General features: G+C 40.6%; 2 protein-coding genes across 4 annotated transcripts in view; both read right to left on the minus strand.

Annotated features, from left to right (window-relative positions):
- Positions 1–1,649: 1,649 nt before the first annotated feature.
- LOC124266224 (ninjurin-1-like) lies at positions 1,650–9,793 on the minus strand. The gene is made up of 3 exons (XM_046701037.1): positions 9,191–9,793; positions 4,033–4,126; positions 1,650–2,554 (listed from the first exon to the last, which is right to left on the minus strand). Exons 1-3 carry the CDS (start codon positions 9,271–9,273, stop codon positions 2,117–2,119), a joined length of 615 nt encoding a protein of 204 aa, XP_046556993.1. The 5' UTR covers positions 9,274–9,793; the 3' UTR covers positions 1,650–2,116.
- Positions 9,794–12,714: 2,921 nt separating this feature from the next.
- The window catches only part of LOC124266222 (DNA repair protein RAD50-like), a 132,378-nt gene continuing 124,843 nt past the window's right edge, over positions 12,715–20,249 (minus strand). For all 3 annotated transcript variants that reach the window (XM_046701032.1, XM_046701033.1, XM_046701034.1), the window contains exons 38-41: positions 19,833–19,972; positions 18,817–18,950; positions 14,912–15,040; positions 12,715–13,293 (exon numbers count right to left, since the gene is read on the minus strand). In XM_046701032.1, coding sequence (XP_046556988.1) covers positions 13,242–13,293; positions 14,912–15,040; positions 18,817–18,950; positions 19,833–19,972 — 455 coding nt within the window. In that variant the 3' untranslated portion in view covers positions 12,715–13,241. The remainder of the gene's footprint in view (positions 13,294–14,911; positions 15,041–18,816; positions 18,951–19,832; positions 19,973–20,249) is intronic.

Genomic DNA, 20,249 nt, shown 5'->3' on the forward strand with positions numbered 1-20,249 from the left:
GGTTACAATATAGTACTTGTTGGTTCCCGCCTGGCACTCGGCATTAATGGGTACAACAAGGACTGGTCGGCTCGGAGTCAGTATAATAATATACACATACACACGCATGCACGTCGTCATATGAGCGAAATATTCTCAAGCACGACGTTAAACCCAATTTCACCTCACCTCACCTCCTTCTTGGCGACTTATTATCGGGTGGAATAACTGTACACTCGCGGTATTCGCCGTCCTGACTTAAACAATGAAGGAAACAAAACATGTTTTGCTCTTGTGTACGGTCGCATCAAAGCAGAACAGAAAATATATTTCTAATTGTATATTTACTTCAGGTTGTTTTATTTACTCCACTCATGATATGGTAATACGTACTACTATCCAATATACTACTCCAGGTGCAAAGAATAAATGCATAAACACAAGATATATAATCAACAGAAATCGGCAAATAATCAATTTGACAAAAAATATATTTTTATAAATATCTGGTTAACCATACACCATTTGCAATCAATATTCATACATACACATATACATAAGCTTATTTCAATAATAGGAGACACACCGTCAGCGTATTTCATTATAATCATTGTATGGTCATTCAATTTTCTTTCAATTCGGTGGGTCTTCTATCCACTCATTATACCGGTTTGGGTTTTCATATATTCAAAAAGCATTTGTTGCTTGTTTGATGTTTTTTTGTGGAGGTAGTTGTTGGCCTCGTTCACATTCTGTTCAGCTGAAGGAGACCAGTGGCATGGTAAAGACACATTAACTTGGTGCGCTTAATGGCTGCAGCCAGGGAGGCGGCCTGCTGCGGCGTGGCACTGATTGTTGAAGATCGTGGACGCGAAGCCGGCCAAGATGGCGGGCGATTTGAAACCTGGATTTGTTTCCTAGTCAATTTGTATTCATACGGGCATTTTGCTTTGTTTTCAATTGGTACTGATTTGCTTTGAGCCCCATCATAACTGAATATGCTGAACTGTGAATGCATAGAATTGTTAGAAATCTCTCTCCTTTAGACTGTAGTAATAGATATCTTGTTCAAATGTATGCCCCATGCCTACTTGAATAGAACATGGGATGCTGTGACGCAGAATTTATGAACGGTCCCTAATTTCTTATAACTTTTTAGAATTCCTGTTTTTGTGGAGACATTGGCATTGACTATATTGCAATTGAAATGAAAGAGATGATGTGTTGATCAAAATATACAATTACACCACACTGCCTGATATTCAAGATAAAATCAGTGTTTTTCTGTGTGCTACATACTCCACGATGGGAATGTCCTGAGAAAATATCGTATGTAATGTTCCTAGCACTGGGGATGACTATGACACTCTGTGACCACATACTTGGCTTTCGTCCTGATGCCAATTTCTTTCTTTGTGTAACACAATAATTACAGATGATATTTTACTACCGCTTCTTGTAGTTATATTTGTGAGACAGCCACCAAACTGACTGCTCGTTAGACAATTCTCATCTTTCGTTCCATTCGTCACAACTCGCTCCTAACCTGCAAGAAGGCACCCTCGAAGATCCGGGTTAGAATTAATGTGCAGTAACCCATGCTTGTCGTAAGAGTCGACTAACGGGTTGGCAGGCTCGCTGACTTAGTTGACACATGTCATCGAATCCCAGTTGCGTAGATTGATGCTCATGATGTTGATCACTAGATTGTCTGGTCCAGACTCGAGTGCGGTGTAAAACTAACCTCAGACACTCACTGCAAGACTGCAAGACTCCACCGATTATTTACAGACCGCCGCCATATAGCTCGATTATTGCTTCGTGCAGCGTTAAAAAACCAACCAACCAAACAGCAACTACTAGAGGTACAACAAGTACTACTACTACTAGTACTACTGCTACTACTACTACTACCAGTACCGTCACAAAATTTATACATACATCAGTCTTCCAATCTGTAAATATTATTAAGCGAATTACTCATATATAATATGATGGGGATTAAATAACTGTTCTTTGACAACTTCTTCCTCTATTAGGTGATATTGATTTTTATCATTCAAATATATGTTATTGACAATCAATCGGATTGTTAAAAAGCTCATTTCCATTTCAAACGTACAGTTTGATCAACATATCAGTACAAACCAACGGTAAAACTTTCACCAATTTTGTCCGCAGGTGAATTCTTTCTCACAGTGATGAACCCACTGAGGACCATATTTAACAGAAGCACAAACAAAACTAGTGCCATTGATAGGCAATTCAATCTGTCAGTCACTTTGTCTCGTGTCGGTCGTCTCGATTCCGTTTGTACTTCCGGGTCACGCGACACTGATTTCATTTTATCTTCCCGGATCTTGACAATTAAAATAATGATGGCAAACAGCACCTGAAACCCAAGCGAGAGACACACGCACGACAGCATTAAGTAGTAAAAGTCCAGATTGCCTGGGCCTACAGTCAGAATAATCCTCAGCTGGGAAATGTTGGCAGCAACGAGAGCTAGGTCAAGCATATTCTGGACGGTGGACCTCCGAACTCTAAACTCGTTTACTGGCCCAGCTTTGGTAACCTACAATTAGAAAAGTCTGATTAGAAATGATTGATACGTTTGTCTGTTTCTTTCCATTTGTTTGTTGTTTGGCACCGCATTTCACGTATTCCAGATGAGACGTTAGCGTGTACATAAACGAGTGTGGACAAGCAGTAAGCGAAATAGCCACTGGCCCGCTGGCCGGTGGCTAGTAAAACTCCAGCCGGGCTAGTAAATATCTATGGTCACTTTTTCATGGTGTCATTTTGTAAATATATCACTCTTTCTGACTTGTTAAGTTAATACAATTTTAAATCATGCAAGATTATGACCTGATAAGATGTTCATCATATTAGCAGCTTAAGATGAAACCAATGTCATGCCGACAATATCTTATTCTCATCTATTTTTGTAATCTTTTGCATAGTTTCTACGTGCAGATTGCGGGTTAGTGAAATTTTGTGTGGTCTAGTGAGTAGGTGAAATTGGGTTTAACGTCGTGCTTGAGAATATTTCGCTCATATGACGACGTGCATGCGTGTGTATGTGCGTCTGCTTGTACTAGCCCAGACTTAAGCTGGTTTTATAGTGCTAGCTCACTGAGATACCTTGCCGCAGTGAGGCATGAATACCCTACTCATTATACTGACTCCGAGCCGACCAGTCCTTGATGTACCCATTAATGCAGAGCGCCAGGCAGGGACCAACAAGTACCATATTTTGAGGTCTTTCGCTTTGACGCGGTCGGGGACCGAACCCGCGACCTTCCGCTCTCCGGGCGAACGCTCTAACCACTACACCACGGAGGCGGTCTGTGTGGTCTAGTAACTTTCAGGCATAGCTAGCCCAATTGGCTAACAAACTTTGGAAGCTATTTTGCACACTTTTGACGAGTGATTGATATAGTGGGCCACGGTAGGCAGGCACACAAGCAGCCAAGTCACCGAACCGATACATGAAGTCGCCCCTTACCACAAACGCAGATGTATGGGACCTACATTCTTACACGGAGCCCCCAAGGTAAGGAATGATTTAATAAAAACAAACAAATAATAATAATATTTAAAAAAAATAAAAATTAAAAAACGAAATAAAACCAAATAAACCAAGTAAACAGAAAATAAAATAAAATGGAATAAAACAACCCCAACATAAGCCCGAAAAACAATATAAAAACGAATATAATCACGCCCCAACAACGATCATAAACCCACTCTTCAGAAATGACTTAAACACTCATAATATACTGTTAGCTATTGATGAAGGAACATTTGTAATTTGTGTGAATATAACATGTTTGGAGGGAGTTTTAAATGACTTGAAGATGAAGATCAGGTACTGATTTCCAAAGTGGAACATTCCAAACAGTCAGAGCCGCGTCCGGACAACACAGTGTCCATGAATTAAACTCAACACTATGGACTATAACAATAGCATGAAATATATGCTTGCAAAATGACTGAAAGACCTAGTTGCTTTACATATGACTATGAGTATATGGAGGCGCCTGTACTCACCAGGTTCCCGTCCGGTTCGTCAACTTCCGGATCGTTGGTTTCCGGATCCTCATCATCCAGGTTGGTGACGAATGTATCATCTCTGTCTGGTTGGCTGCACATAAAGAGTGAGTGAGTGAGTGTGGTTTTACCCCTCTTTAGCAATATGTCAGTAAGATCATGCCGGGGGGACACCAGCAATTAGCTTGACACATTGTGCCCATGTGGGGAATCGGGCCTGATGGCGAGCGAACCCTTAAACCATTAGGCTACCCCCACCACCCATAGACAGAGAGAACAAGTTTAAGTGGTGAGTGATCTAGCTTAGTGGAGGGTGCGTTAGCTGGTCACGGGAACAAGACTGGTTCTGATTCCGGACAGGTTGACGTAAAATGTCGGACAGGTTGACGTGAAATGGGAGTGAGTGGTGTCGTTGGGTTTTTATGATAGGAACCTTTTTGAACAGCACTTTTGTAATAGCACAGGCTGGCAGCTCAGTGAGTGAGTGAGTTTAGTTTTACGCTGCACTCTGAAATATTCCAGCTATATGGGGGCGAACATCGAGTCCGGACCGGACAATCAGGTGATCAACAGCATGAGCATCGATCTACGGAATCTGGATACGATGACATGTGTCAACCAAGTCAGAGAAGCTGGCCACCCGATCCTGTTAGTCGCCTCTTACGACAAGCATGGGTTACTGAAGATCAATTCTAACCAAGATCTTCACGGGTCGACTAGCAGCTTAATTTTGGAGGAAAGTCCGAAGCACGTTTTAGATGCTTTCCACTTCAGTGAAACCCTAGAGCTCCCGTATGGTGAACACGCACCTAGATACATGATCGGGGCGTACCGGGAGTCGAACCCACGACCGAAGGTTCTTGGTCTGCCCAAATAGACACAACCTTGCACAGTGACTTGTGAAAAACATAGGCAATCCGACTTAATTGAAATTGGGACTGTAGTATGTCCACTGTAACATGATTTTATGGGCAGAGTTGCTTCCCTTAGTTGTGCCAGAATTCTGTGAACTTGGTATCGAGTCCCAAGTTATTCCTAATTATGTTTTTAGGGTTTTCGTCACCATGCCTATGCTGAAGGGTTTCACCAAAGTGGTAATCGGCTGAGATTTTAGATCTGCATTATTTCGACATAAACTCAACTCATTAAAATCAACTTTGTTCTGTGTCTGTGTGCGTGCGTGCGTGCGTGCGTGTTTTACGCCTCACTCAGCAACATTCCATCTATATGGCGGCGGTCTGTAAATAATCAGACAATATCGTATTTGCATTCTTCGTAGTAAATTCCGTAGAGCCGCAAATTTGGCGAAAACCCATGATGTACTTCCGGTGACGGTGAATACACGTCAATATAATATATATCCACCAGTGGTACACTGTGTTGTGTACGTTCACGAGTAGGTCACGAGTTAACTTCCGAATCCACAGACCCGTGAAGATCCGGGGTAGAATAGGTCGTCAGCAACCCATGCTTGCCACAAAAGGCGAGTATGCTTGTCGTAAGAGGCAACTAACGGGATCGGGTGGTCAGGCTCGCTGACTTGGTTGACGCATGTTATCGGTTCCCAATTGCGCAGATCGATGCTCATTTGTTGGATCACTGGATAGTCTGGTCCAGACAGGATTATTTACAGACCGCCACCATATAGTTGGAATATTGCTGAGTGTGGCGTAAAACTAAACTCACTGACTCCGAATCCACAATATGTTTCGAGACGGCTCCGAAGTTGAGGTCAATCCTGCATTCAGACAGCGTATCGCGGACAAGGTCACATGCAGATGCTTCTTGGAATTGTCTCAGTCGTGACCAGTGCCTTGAGCTAACCAATTACAGGACCGTCTGATAGATTTCGTAGTTTTTACGTTTTACCAGGGATTGAGCCCGGTTTATTTCGTCACGTCAAATATGGCAGCGTGATTAGCATACGCTGATTACATACGTTGAGTGTTGTGACAACTGAAAACCTACATGTAGAAGATAAGTCACCTATTCTGTCACTTCATTTTAAGTCAAATAATTGTTATTAGTGTCAGTATTAGTACCGTAGATTTGTAGTAAAGTTTCAAGTCGGCATGTTGTAGCTCACTGGCTTCAATTCTCAGTACACAGCGAAGAAAGACTAAACTATATCGCTAAAAACTTCTTTCACATATTCGTTTAATTTTTAGAAGGGAAATATACCTTTAGTTAAAAGGTGTTTGCAAGTAATAGTGATATTTTTATAACTAAAAAATTTGTTAGGGTGTATTTGAGGTGTGTGAAAAATATGACATATCGCCGATCTGCCATTGAAATACTACAGGGCGTTGTTTGAGTGTTTCTAGTTAGTGTTCAAAAACATCTTTCACATACACCTTCAATTTTTATGAGGGGAATATACCATCAGGTGAAAGGTGTTTGCAAGTAATAGTAATAGTTTTATAATTTTAAAAAATTGTTAGTGTGTATTTGAGGTGTGTGAAAAATATGACATATCGCCGATCTGCCATTGAAATACTACAGGGCGTTGTTTGAGTGTTTCTAGTTAGTGTTCAAAAACATCTTTCACATACACCTTCAATTTTTATGAGGGGAATATACCATCAGGTGAAAGGTGTTTGCAAGTAATAGTAATAGTTTTATAATTTAAAAAAATTGTTAGGGTGTATTTGAGGTGTATGAAAAAGATGACATATCGCCGATCTGCCATTGAAATACTACAGGGCGTTGTTTGAGTGTTTCTAGTTATTGTTCAAAACATCTTCACATACACCTTCAATTTTTATGAGGGGAATATACCATCAGGTGAAAGGTGTTTGCAAGTAATAGTAATAGTTTTATAATTTAAAAAAATTGTTAGTGTGTATTTGAGGTGTGTGAAAAAATATGACATATCGCCGATCTGCCATTGAAATACTACAGGGCATTGTTTGAGTGTTTCTAGTTAGTGTTCTAAAACATCTTCACATACACCTTCAATTTTTATGAGGGGAATATACCATCAGGTGAAAGGTGTTTGCAAGTAATAGTAATAGTTTTATAATTTAAAAAATTGTTAGTGTGTATTTGAGGTGTGTGAAAATATGACATATCGCCGATCTGCCATTGAAATACTACAGGGCGTTGTTTGAGTGTTTCTAGTTATTGTTCTAAAACATCTTTCACATACACCTTTAATTTTTATGAGGGGAATATACCATCAGGTGAAAGGTGTTTGCAAGTAATAGTAATAGTTTTATAATTTAAAAAAAATTGTTAGGGTGTATTTGAGGTGTGTGAAAAATATGACATATCGCCGATCTGCCATTGAAATACTACAGGGCGTTGTTTGAGTGTTTCTAGTTAGTGTTCAAAAACATCTTTCACATACACCTTTAATTTTATGAGGGGAATATACCATCAGGTGAAAGGTGTTTGCAAGTAATAGTTAGTTTTATAATTTAAAAAATTGTTAGTGTGTATTTGAGGTGTGTGAAAAATATGACATATCGCCGATCTGCCATTGAAATACTACAGGGCGTTGTTTGAGTGTTTCTAGTTATTGTTCTAAAACATCTTTCACATACACCTTCAATTTTTATGAGGGGAATATACCATCAGGTGAAAGGTGTTTGCAAGTAATAGTAATAGTTTTATAATTTAAAAAAAATTGTTAGTGTGTATTTGAGGTGTGTGAAAAATATGACATATCGCCGATCTGCCATTGAAATACTACAGGGCGTTGTTTGAGTGTTTCTAGTTAGTGTTCAAAAACATCTTTCACATACACCTTCAATTTTTATGAGGGGAATATACCATCAGGTGAAAGGTGTTTGCAAGTAATAGTAATAGTTTTATAATTTAAAAATTTGTTAGTGTGTATTTGAGGTGTGTAAAAAATATGACATATCGCCGATCTGCCATTGAAATACTACAGGGCGTTGTTTGAGTGTTTCTAGTTAGTGTTCAAAAACATCTTCACATACACCTTTAATTTTTATGAGGGGAATATACCATCAGGTGAAAGTTTTTTGCAAGTAATAGTGATAGTTTTAATTTATTTATTTTTAGTGTGTATTTGAGGTGTGTGAAAAATATGACATATCGCCGATCTGTTCCGATACGCCATTGGTGCTTGTGATGCTTGAGTGTTATAGTTCTAAAACTTCTTTCTTTCTTGTTGATCTTAGTATTTGACAAAACTGGAAAGGTGTTTGCAAGGCTTTGTGATAGTTCTAAACTTTCTGTTCTTGAGGGGGTCTGTGACAGTGTCAGTTAACATTCTGTCAATGCCCATGTCATTCCACACATGCAATAAGATATCTGAATTAGTTACTAATGTAAAACAATGTCTCAAAGTAATTTTTTTAAAAAAGGACAGCTGATGTTAACATGTGTTCTACCGATAGTTTTGCGTTCTTTAATATGTTTGGGGAGGGATGGCCGTGGTGTATCATTTATTCTTTCATTCATTCACATATGTTCTTTTTCTTTTGTTCTTTTTCTTAATTTCTTTCATTCATTCACATAAAATTCTTGCTCTTAATTCATTCATTCATTCATTGTAAAATTCCGACCTATACAATACACTGGCTGAAGTACTGTTAAACGCAGCCGAAGTTGCGCTGGGACCGAACCAAGTCACTGTGTGCGTTGGAGCATGACGAGGCACACGTTAATTAGTACAAATGGTAAAGAAAGCAAGCGAGTGACCTATCCCTGTTGTAGAGTATCCCTGGTTTTACATAAACTCACTGTGAAAATATATGTAGGCTACAGCGATATATGCATGGAGTCTGAGAAACAAAAAAAACGCCTCTATTGATTACATCAGATGTCCCAAGAAATGGTAGAAGTTGTACGCCTTGCCACGATCTATATCTGTTTTAAATCAATATCCGAGTATATCTGTCCAACACCATGCCGTTGGGTAAATAGCGACATGCACGTTGTGTACGTGCATTGTGATCTACGTGATCTTGGAGAGCCTCACTTATTTGTGTCAGTCAGTGTAGCGATGTGCATGAATGTGCGTGCGTGCTTGTACTTATCCAGAAAAACGCCGGCTATTAACAACGCTAGTACCCCACTGAGATAAAATGCCATTGATACAGCACTCTGACACACTATACTGATTTGGTGTAAACACTTTGAAGAGACAGCCTCTGTGTGATATATACATTGAGTGCGTGACACTTACCATTCGGAGGCACGAGAACTTGTGACCTCCAGCACTGCAGAATCTCTGGGGGTCATTTCCAATTCTTCCTGGAATGGTGCCATTGTCTGTGATCACCAAAAACGTATTCTTCAGACTGATGCCTCTACAAGGTACCACAGGCACATTTAGGATCAGCTACGTCAGTGAGAACCTTTGTCGCTTCTTGGTCAGAAATGATATTTTCTTGACCCTGAGAATTTTGATTAAAACAGATCTGTAGAAAACAGCTGAAACCAGTCTAGACAATGAGCTAGGCTGCCACAGATCGTGGAGATAATGCCTTGTAGCTATTGGTTTCAGCACCTCTCACATCCAACCACACTTGTTACTGGGTGGATTATGGCTCTTCCATCAGTAAACTCTGGGTATTTATCAACTCCAAGTTAGAGGAAGTCCCCAGGCCTCTACGCCACAAGCAAACACCCACGTGTAAGTTCCATATCAGGAAATGTACTCCTATGAATTTCAAATATAGGCTTTTAATCATACTTAATTTCTTTGAAGATGAGTCACAGGGAAACTGGGACAGCAGATTCGAGGCCGCATCCGTCAAGGATGTGATATTGAATGTTTGGTCCACCACTCGGCATGTGTAGTCCTTCTAGCAAGGGGGTCAGTGGGGTAGCCTAGTGGTTCAAACGTTCGCTCATCACGCCTAGGACCCAGGTTCGACTCCCCACATTGGTACAATGTGTGGCGCCGATTTCTGGTGTCCCCTGCCGTGATATTGCTGGAATATTGCTAAAAGCGGCGTACAACCATACTATTTCACTCACCTTCTAGCCAGTTCAAACTGGTTGGATCCATGCTTGTCGCATCCCGGAGATCGATGTCATGATGTATCGATTATTAACAAACCGACCGTACAGCTGAAATATTAATGGGGCGGTGGGGTAGTCTAGTGGTTCAAGCCTTCGCTCGTGACGCCGAAGACTCGGGTTCGATTCCCCTCATGCCCATTTCTGGTGTCTCCTGCTGTGAAATTGCTAAAAGTGGCGTAAAACTCACTCACTGAAATATTAATGTATTAACGAGTATGGAGTGAAGTTTGTGTTATCACTTGAGATCTATTGCGAGGCAAGGCACCCGATACAAAGGGGGGATAATCTCCCGATACCATATCTTCTATGTACATTTTCTTATATTCTTTTCAAACTTTAAAGATCTCTTCACAGAATTATTTTGATATGCTTTCCTAAAGTTGCTTGTTTACAATGATAAGGCATCCCATCGGCCAAATTTACAAAGGGACAATGCTACAGGGTTACATACGCCTTAGACTTGTCACTTCAGTGTGGTGAGTGACCGCCATTGAATTCCCGACAGCCTGACACTGCCATCCCGTGGAATAAACCAGAACTATTTCTGTATAGTCTGTTTGCAGTGAAAACGTACCGATGAATTTCACTTTAAACAAAAACGTAAATCAAATAAAGTGAAATTAGAAGTGCGAATCCTCATGCTTTTACCTTGCCAATTGAACATTTAAATCTCAGAATTGTACTCAACTTAGGATAAAAGTTGTTTAACAAACGATCATAGTTTCAAATCGCTATTATTGGTTTGTATTACAAGGGGGTATGCACATTAAATGAAACACCGAGAACAAATAGGGTTGGTCCAAGTTAACGCTCATCACCTACTGCACGTGCGTTTGTATCACTGTTCCAATTACTGCGTTTACTCCCTTGTAATACAAACCAATAATAGCGATTTGAATCTATGATCGTCTGTTAAACTTACATCTTAAGTTGAATAAAATTCTGAAATTTAAATGTTTAATTGGCAAGGTAAAATTATGAGGATTCGCAATCTTAATTTCACTTTATTGATTTACTTTTTTGTTTAAAGTAAAAGTCATCGGTACGTTTTCACTGCAAACACACTATAGACGTCTCCATGGGATGTGTAAGGATGTTATTCCACTCTTGTAGCTATTCAACAACACATGCTGCAATGTGTGTCTTCTTGAAACGTCTATTGTGGATGGACCCGTGAAGATCCGGGTTAGAATTGATCTTCAGCAACCCATGCTTGTCGTAAGAGGCAACTAACGGGATCGGGTGGTTGACACAGGTCATCGTATCCCAATTGCGTAGTTCGATGCTCATGCCGTTGATAACTCGATTGCATGATCCAGACGGAAGACATTAATTTGGTGTGTTCTACGTTAATGCATAAAGGGTCTAAACACATAAAAATAACTGGTATCACAGCTTAAACACAACGTCTCTTTAATCTAAAGTGCCTATGAGTGAGTGGGTTTAGTTTTAGGCTGCTTTTGGCAGTATTCCAGCAATATCATGTCGGGAGATACCAGAAATGGCCTTGACACATTGTACCCATGTCGAGAATCGAACCCGGTCTTCAGCGTGACGCTACCTAACCGCCCGCAAGTGCTTATGAATGTGTTATGCGTATAAACTGAATAAACTTAACATTTTTATGACACAGTGCACAAGTTGACCTTTGGTACATTTGTATGAATTCTCTGGAAGAGCAGTGTGAGGGAAGACCAGGGGATGTATTCGGGTTATTGTTGTGTGCTTCCTTTGTAAACGCCAGCAATTACTTCCATTCCGGAAGTGACGTCATACATTCGCAGCCCAGTTTCTGAACAAAGTGGGTCAATTTGTAAGTTGAGAATGAACATGGTTACACCATTTTACAATCATTATGAGCTTTCATATACGTTTTTATTTTACCAATATATAGTTTATATATAACCTGCATTGCACAATATTATAATAATAAGTAAAGTAATTTGATTGATTATGGTATAACTAAATTGATCAACTTTTGAGCAGTCAGTATTTCTATTTATTTAATTAAAATCACACTTTTGCTATATAATGTCTACTATGCAGACTCAGTACTGGGGCGGTGGGTGAGGTGAGGTGAAATTGGGTTTTACAGCGTGCTTGAGAATATTTCGCTCATATGACGACATGCGTGTGTATGTGTATGTGTATGTGCGGCTGCTTGTACTAGCCCAGACTGAAGCTGGTGTTATAGTGCTAGCCCACTGAGATACCATGCCGCAGTGAAGCATGAATACCCCACTCAGACACATATACTGACTCCGATCCGACCAGTCCTTGTTGTACCCATTAATGCCGAGCGCCAGGCAGGGACCAACAAATACCATATTTTAACGTCTTTTGGTATGATGCGGTCGGGGATCGAACCAGCGACCTTCTGCTCTCCGGGTGGACGTTCTAACCACTACACCACGGAGGCAGTCACTGGGGCGGTGGGGTAGCCTAGTGGTTGAAGTGTCCGGCACACTGAAGACCCAGGTTTGATTCCCCACTTGGTACAATGTGTCAAGCCCATTTCTGATGTCCCTATTGCTGGAATAGTGCTAAAAGCAGCTTAAAACCATACTCACTCAATACTGTAGTTCTCTTGTAGTATTGTAGAAGGATGGTAATGACAGCAGGATAGGCATGTCTTGTAAGGGAAATATAAACACTCATAAAAAGAACCACAGAACCAGAATGTATATCAGTATATATAATTTTATAACAAAATAAGTGATTGAAAACATAAATGAACTAATGAAATAACAAATTACTAATAACTCTCTTTTAACTAATTGATTTGAACACAGATCAATCAAATTTAATAATGTGAGTGACAATATTATGTGACACTCGGGAATTCTGTGCCAGTCAATAGCAAAATCACATACAGGAGCATGGAGGTGTGGTTCCGCAGCTGGCATTCATATCTGCAGAATTGCTGATTACCACCCCCATTTGTGAAAGATTTCCCTTGCCCTTTCTGGCAAACTTGATGGGAGGAGAAGTATAATGACGAACCTTCACTGCGTTGTGTGTATCACTTATGTCGGTGATATTACCCATCAGTCTGCAGATGCCATGGTTGATGAGAGACAAAGTGTTATGCTGTATACACAAGATAATGTGTACAGTGATGCATGTTGACAGAGAGGGTGTTGACAATAGATACGTTTCACATCATTTGTGCTTTTTGTCTTGGTGGAGTAGCACTACCCTGTTGTGCCTTAGCCTCGATGTAGATTCTGTACTTTAGACTTGGTGATGCAGGAATACCCTCTGTAAAAAAAATTGTTTGGGAAACAATGATGTGTTTGTGAGACAATGATATATTAGTGAGACACTGATGTGTTTGTGAGACAATGATATATTTGTTAGACACTGATGTGTTTGTGAGACAATGAAGTGTTTCTGAGACAGTGGTATATTTGTGAGACAATGAAGTGTTTGTGAGACAATGATGTGTTTGTGAGACAATGATATACCTGTGAGACAATGATGTGCTTGTGAGACAATCATGTGTTTCTAAGACAATGATATATCTGTGAGACACTGATGTGTTTGAGAGACAATGAAGTGTTTGTGAGACAATGATATATTTGTGAGACAATGAAGTGTTTGTGAGACAATGATATACTAGTGAGACACTGATGTGTTTGTGAGACAATGATATATTTGTGAGACACTGATGTGTTTGTGAGACAATGATATATTTGTGAGACACTGATGTGTTTGTGAGACAATGAAGTGTTTCTGAGACAGTGGTATATTTGTGAGACAATGAAGTGTTTGTGAGACAATGATGTGTTTGTGAGACAATGATATACCTGTGAGACAATGATGTGCTTGTGAGACAATGGTATTTGTGAGACAATCATGTGTTTCTAAGACAATGATATATCTGTGAGACACTGATGTGTTTGAGAGACAATGAAGTGTTTGTGAGACAATGATATATTTGTGAGACAATGAAGTGTTTGTGAGACAATGATATACCTGTGAGACAATGGTATATTTGTGAGACAATGATGTGTTTCTGAGACAATGATATATCTGTGATACACTGATGTGTTTGAGAGACAATGAAGTGTTTGTGAGACAATGACATATATCTGTGAGACACTGATGTGTTTGAGAGACACTGAAGTGTTTGTGAGACAATGATGTGCGTGTGAGACAATGTTATATTTGTGAGACAATGATATACCTGTGAGACAATGATGTGTTTGTGAGACAATGAAGTGTTTGTGAGACAATGAAGTGTTTGTGAGACAATGAGATATATATGTGAGACAATGATGTGTTTGTGAGACAATGGTATATCTGTGAGACAATGATGTGCTTGTGAGACAATGTTATATTTGTGAGACAATGGTGTGTTTGTGAGACAAAGGTATATTTGTGAGACCTTGATTTGTTTGTAAGACAATGATATATTTGTGAGACAATGTTGTATTTGTGAGACACTGATGTGTTTGTCAGACAATGGTTTATTTGTGAGACAATGAAGCATTTGTGAGACAATGTGTTTGTGAGACAATGGTATATTTGTGAGACAATTATGTGTTTCTGAGAGACACCGATGTGTTTGAGAGACAATGAAGTGTTTGTGAGACAATGATATATATCTGTGAAAAAATGATGTGTTTGTGAGACAATGGTATATTTGTGAGACAATGAATTGCTTGTGAGACGTTATATTTGTGAGACACTGATATATTCGTGAGACAATGCAGTGTTTGTGAGACAATGAACTGTTTTAGAGTATAACTGCTTATGAGAAAATGTAGTAGGGATATTTAAGACAATATCAACATGCTGCATTTCTGAGACAATGTTGTCCTACTGTTTGTGAATCAGTGCTGGCTGTTTACAAAAGACTACAGATACTACGTACGACTGGTCCTTGCTCATCTGATAAAAGTCATCCACATAATCTGACCGCCCAAGGAGTTCCACAAAGTCTTCGTCATGGGTGATCACGACCAGTTGGAAGTTTTTCTGGCATGACCGAGCCTTGATAATCCTGAAACAGACTCGACTGTCAGCTGGGGCACAACACATACAAAGAGGGAGACTCACTAGCTTCTCCCTCCAGGGTTTTACACAGACTTTGAAAACAGAGAGCCATGGTGACCTACAGTATTTATTTTTGGGAGTCATTTTCAATATTTGGGAGTCATTTAAAATTTTAGCGTAATAATTATGTGTGTATATCAAAAAGCAAAGATTTTATTGTTTTGTGTTGTATTCTCATTCATATAAACAGTATATTTTTCACAGTTCAGTTCACAAACAAACTTCATTATACTGAACAAATAATCAGGCTTGTGATTTGTTCACTGTAACATACAGTTTTTAACATGAACTGAAAGAAAAATCTATATTAATGAAGACCTCACGAAAACTATCATTGTTTGCTTATCAGATCGATTTTATTGACTCTGAACTGAATTGTGAGGGTAACTCATACAACTTGTGTCGAGCTTCACAAAATTGTTGCGTCAAATACGCAGGAATCACGCGTCATGTAAAACCCTGCCCTCCAATAGCCAGAACTATTTCTGGAAGGCTTTGTGCCATGAAATTCAAGCAAGTGGTTAACCAGAGCTGCTTCTGGAAGGCTATCTGTTACCAAAGATCAAAGCATTTGCATGTATATTTTGGATAAGTAGGATGAGGTGTGAAGAAAGGTTATCCTGTGTTGGTGCTTTCTGAATTATAAAGTTCTGTGTTGTATTCGACATGGAATGAAGGATGAGAGGGTTTACAGTATAGACATACACTGACCCACAAAGGGGAACTAAGGAAACAGGATTATTAGATGTTTACTGACATACTTCCTAGTTGGACAACGGGTGGAAATTAAAAAAAGGAATATGCCTCTTTCCGTTTGATGCTGTGGGTCAGCAAAACTAACTGCCCTATGATACTAAAATGTGCCACTCATAGTCCTTCCTGGCTTGCTAGAAGTGATACACAGAGAGGAAGAGAGTTTTTATGGATGTCAACTTTTTAATTACAAGGAACACAATGTTTCGGAGTCTCCAAAACGTTGGGTTCCTCAACATTATCACTAATATTCTTGTCCTCCTACTCACGAGACGAGAGCATACGCCCGACTCTCTATGTCCTTCTACTCACGAGACGAGAGCATACGCCAGACTCTCTATGTCCTCCTACTCACGAGACGAGCGTAAGCCAGACACTCTATGTCCTCCTACTCACGAGACAAGAGCATCAGACAGACTTACTATGTCCTTCTATTAGCGAGACCGGAGCGAAAGCCAGACTATCTATGTCCTTCTACTCACGAGACGAGAGCATAAGCCAGACTCTCTATATCTTCCTACTCACGAGACGACAGCGAAAGCCTGACTAACTATGTCATTCTACACGCGAGACGAGAGCATAAGCCAGACTCTCTATATCTTCCTACTCACGAGAGTAGGGCATATGCCAGACTCTCTATGCCCTTCAACTCACGAGACGAGAGCGTAAGCCAGACTCTCTATGTCCTTCTCCTCACGAGACAAGAGCATATGCCAGACTCTCTATGTCCTCCTACTCATGAGACCAGAGCATAAGCCAGACTATCTATGTCCTTCTACTCACGAGATGAGAGCATAAGCCAGACTCTCTATGTCCTTCTATTCGCGAGACCGGAGCATAAGACAGACTATCTATGTCCTTCTACTCACGAGACGAGAGCATAAGCCAGACTCTCTATATCTTCCTACTCATGAGACGACAGCGAAAGCCAGACTATCTATTTCCTTCTACTCATGAGATGAGAGCATAAGCCAGCCTCTCTATACCCTTCTACTCATGAGACCAGAGCATAAGCCAGACTATCTATGTCCTTCTACTCACGAGATGAGAGCATAAGCCAGACTCTCTATGCCCTTCTACTCACGAGACAAGAGCAAAAGCCAGACTATCTATGTCCTTCTACTCACGAGACGAGAGCATAAGCCAGACTCTCTATCTCTTCCTACTCATGAGACCGGCGCGAAGGCCAGAATCTCTATGCCCTTCTACTCACAAGACGAGAGCATAAGCCAGACTATCTATGTCCTTCTACTCACAAGACAAGAGCGTAAGCCAGACTATGTCATTCTACTCACGAGACGAGAGCATAAGCCAGACTCTCTATCTCTTCCTACTCACGAGACCGGAGCGAAAGCCAGACTCTCTATGCCCTTCTACTCACGAGACAAGAGCATAAGACAGACTCTCTATGTCCTTCTACTCACGAAACGAAGCGTAAGCCAGACTATCTATGTCCTTTTACTCACGAGACGAGAGCGTAAGCCAGAATCTCTATGTCCTTCTACTCACGAGACGAGAGCGTAAGTCAGACTCTCTATGTCCTTCTACTCACGAGACAAGAGTGTAAGACAGACTCTCTATATCTTCCTACTCACGAGACGACAGCGTAAGACAGACTCTCCATATCGTCCTACTCACGAGACGACAACATAAGACAGACTCTCTATATCTTCCTACTCACGAGACGACAGCGTAAGACAGACTCTCCATATCTTCCTACTCATGAGACGACAGCGTAAGACAGACTCTCTATATCTTCCTACTCACGAGACGACAGCGTAAGACAGACTCTCCATATCTTCCTACTCATGAGACGACAGCGTAAGACAGACTCTCTATATCTTCCTACTCACGAGACGACAACGTAAGACAGACTATCTATGTCCTTCTACTCACGAGACGACAACATAAGACAGACTCTCTATATCTTCCTACTCACGAGACGACAGCGTAAGACAGACTCTCCATATCTTCCTACTCATGAGACGACAGCGTAAGACAGACTCTCTATATCTTCCTACTCACGAGACGACAGCGTAAGACAGACTCTCTATATCTTCCTACTCACGAGACGACAGCGTAAGACAGACTCTCTATATCTTCCTACTCACGAGACGACAACGTAAGACAGACTATCTATGTCCTTCTACTCACGAGACAAGAGCGTAAGACAGACTCTCTATGTCCTTCTACTCACGAGACAAGAGCGTAAGTCAGACTCCCTATGTCCTTCTACTCACGAGACAAGAGCGTAAGTCAGACTCCCTATGTCCTTCTACTCACGAGACGAGAGCGTAAGTCAGACTCTCTATATCTTCCTACTCACGAGACGACAGCGTAAGACAGACTCTCCATATCTTCCTACTCATGAGACGACAGCGTAAGACAGACTCTCCATATCTTCCTACTCATGAGACGACAGCGTAAGACAGACTCTCCATATCTTCCTACTCATGAGACGACAGCGTAAGACAGACTCTCTATATCTTCCTACTCACGAGACGACAGCGTAAGACAGACTCTCTATATCTTCCTACTCACGAGACGACAACGTAAGACAGACTATCTATGTCCTTCTACTCACGAGACGAGAGCGTAAGACAGACTCTCTTTGTCCGTCTACTCACGAGACAAGAGCATAAGCCAGACTCTCTATATCTTCCTACTCACGAGACGACAGCATAAGACAGACTAACTATGTCCTTCTACTCAAGAGACAACAGCGTAAGCCAGACTCTCTATACCTTCCTACTCACGAGACGAGAGCATAAGACAGACTATCTATATCCTCCTACTCACAAGACAAGAGCGTAAGACAGACTATCTATGTCCTTCTACTCACGAGACAAGAGCATAAGACAGACTCTCTATGTCCTTCTACTCACGAAACGAAGCGTAAGCCAGACTATCTATGTCCTTCTACTCACGAGACGAGAGCGTAAGCCAGACTCTCTATGTCCTTCTACTCACGAGACGAGAGCGTAAGCCAGACTCTCTATGTTCTCCCTGTCCAGGTTTGTTGTAGGTTCATCCAGGGCCAGAATTCCACAGTTGACACAAAACGTTTCCGCCAAAGCCAGACGGATGATCAGGGATGCCAACACCTGGATACAGAAGCTTGATGTTCAATACGTTACATGCACGAAAAATATCTATACTACACAGGAAACAATGTACTATAGTGGCAAATACCCCAAATACCAGAAAATATATACAGCCATTGTGGCTTTCTGAACAAGTCAGACATTGTGGCTTTATAACAAGTTAGACAGTGGCTTTCTGAACAAGTCAGACATTGTGGCTTTCTGAACAAGTCAGACGGGGTGGCTTTATGACAAGTCAGACATTGTAGCTTTATATCAAGTCAGACATTGTGGCTTTATATCAAGTCAGACATTGTGGCTTTATAACAAGTCAGACATGGTGGCTTTATAACAAGTCAGACATTGTAGCTTTATAACAAGTCAGACATTGTGGCTATAACAAGTCAGACAGTGTGGCTTTATAACAAGTCAGACAGTGTGGCTTTATAACAAGTCAGACAGGGTGGCTTTATGACAAGTCAGACATTGTAGCTTTATAACAAGTCAGAAATTGTGGCTTTCTGAACAAGTCAGACATTGTGGCTTTATAACAAGCGAGACATTGTGGCTTTATAACAAGTCAGACATTGTGGCTTTATAACAAGTCAGACACATTTGCTTTATATCAAGTTAGACAGTAGCTTTATATCAAGTCAGACATAGTGGCTTTCTGCACAAATCAGACATTGTGGCTTTATAACAAGTCAGACATTGTGGCTTTATAACAAGTCAGACATTGTAGCTTTATAACAAGTCAGACAGTGTGGCTTTATAACAAGTCAGACAGTGTGGCTTTATAACAAGTCAGACATTGTGGCTTTATAACAAGCCAGACATTGTGGCTTTATAACAAGTCAGACACGGTGCAAGCTACAAGAGGGTGGAGGATGTGGGAGTGCTCACCTTTTGTCCAGCGCTGCACCGGCCTCTCATATCTAGAGCAGTGTCCCCCTTGATCATCACCACACGGTAGTGGTAGATGCGGCGGGACTTCAGGGCAGCGCCGTCCTCGTCATCAGAACGAATCTCAATTGTTTCAATATCTGAAATGCAGTATTGAATATGTTCCATTCTTGTTCTCACCACCCTGTTATTTCTACAACAGACGTCGACATGATATGATGATGGCTCTTTGAACTCTTAGATATTCTTTCTCTTGCAGTATCTTTTCTATAACTTGATGGCAGAGATTACGTCTTTTAGATCACACAACCTAACTGCTGGATCATAGACTCAGAGACTAGTCATTCAGGTACCCTATAAAAGACAAATCCCAAAATAACAATCAAATATATATATTTTCATTAAAAACAATAACTG

Source organism: Haliotis rubra, unplaced genomic scaffold (genome assembly GCF_003918875.1).
Source record: "Haliotis rubra isolate DU_JTF1 unplaced genomic scaffold, ASM391887v1 Scf124, whole genome shotgun sequence".
Taxonomy (NCBI): domain Eukaryota; kingdom Metazoa; phylum Mollusca; class Gastropoda; order Lepetellida; family Haliotidae; genus Haliotis; species Haliotis rubra.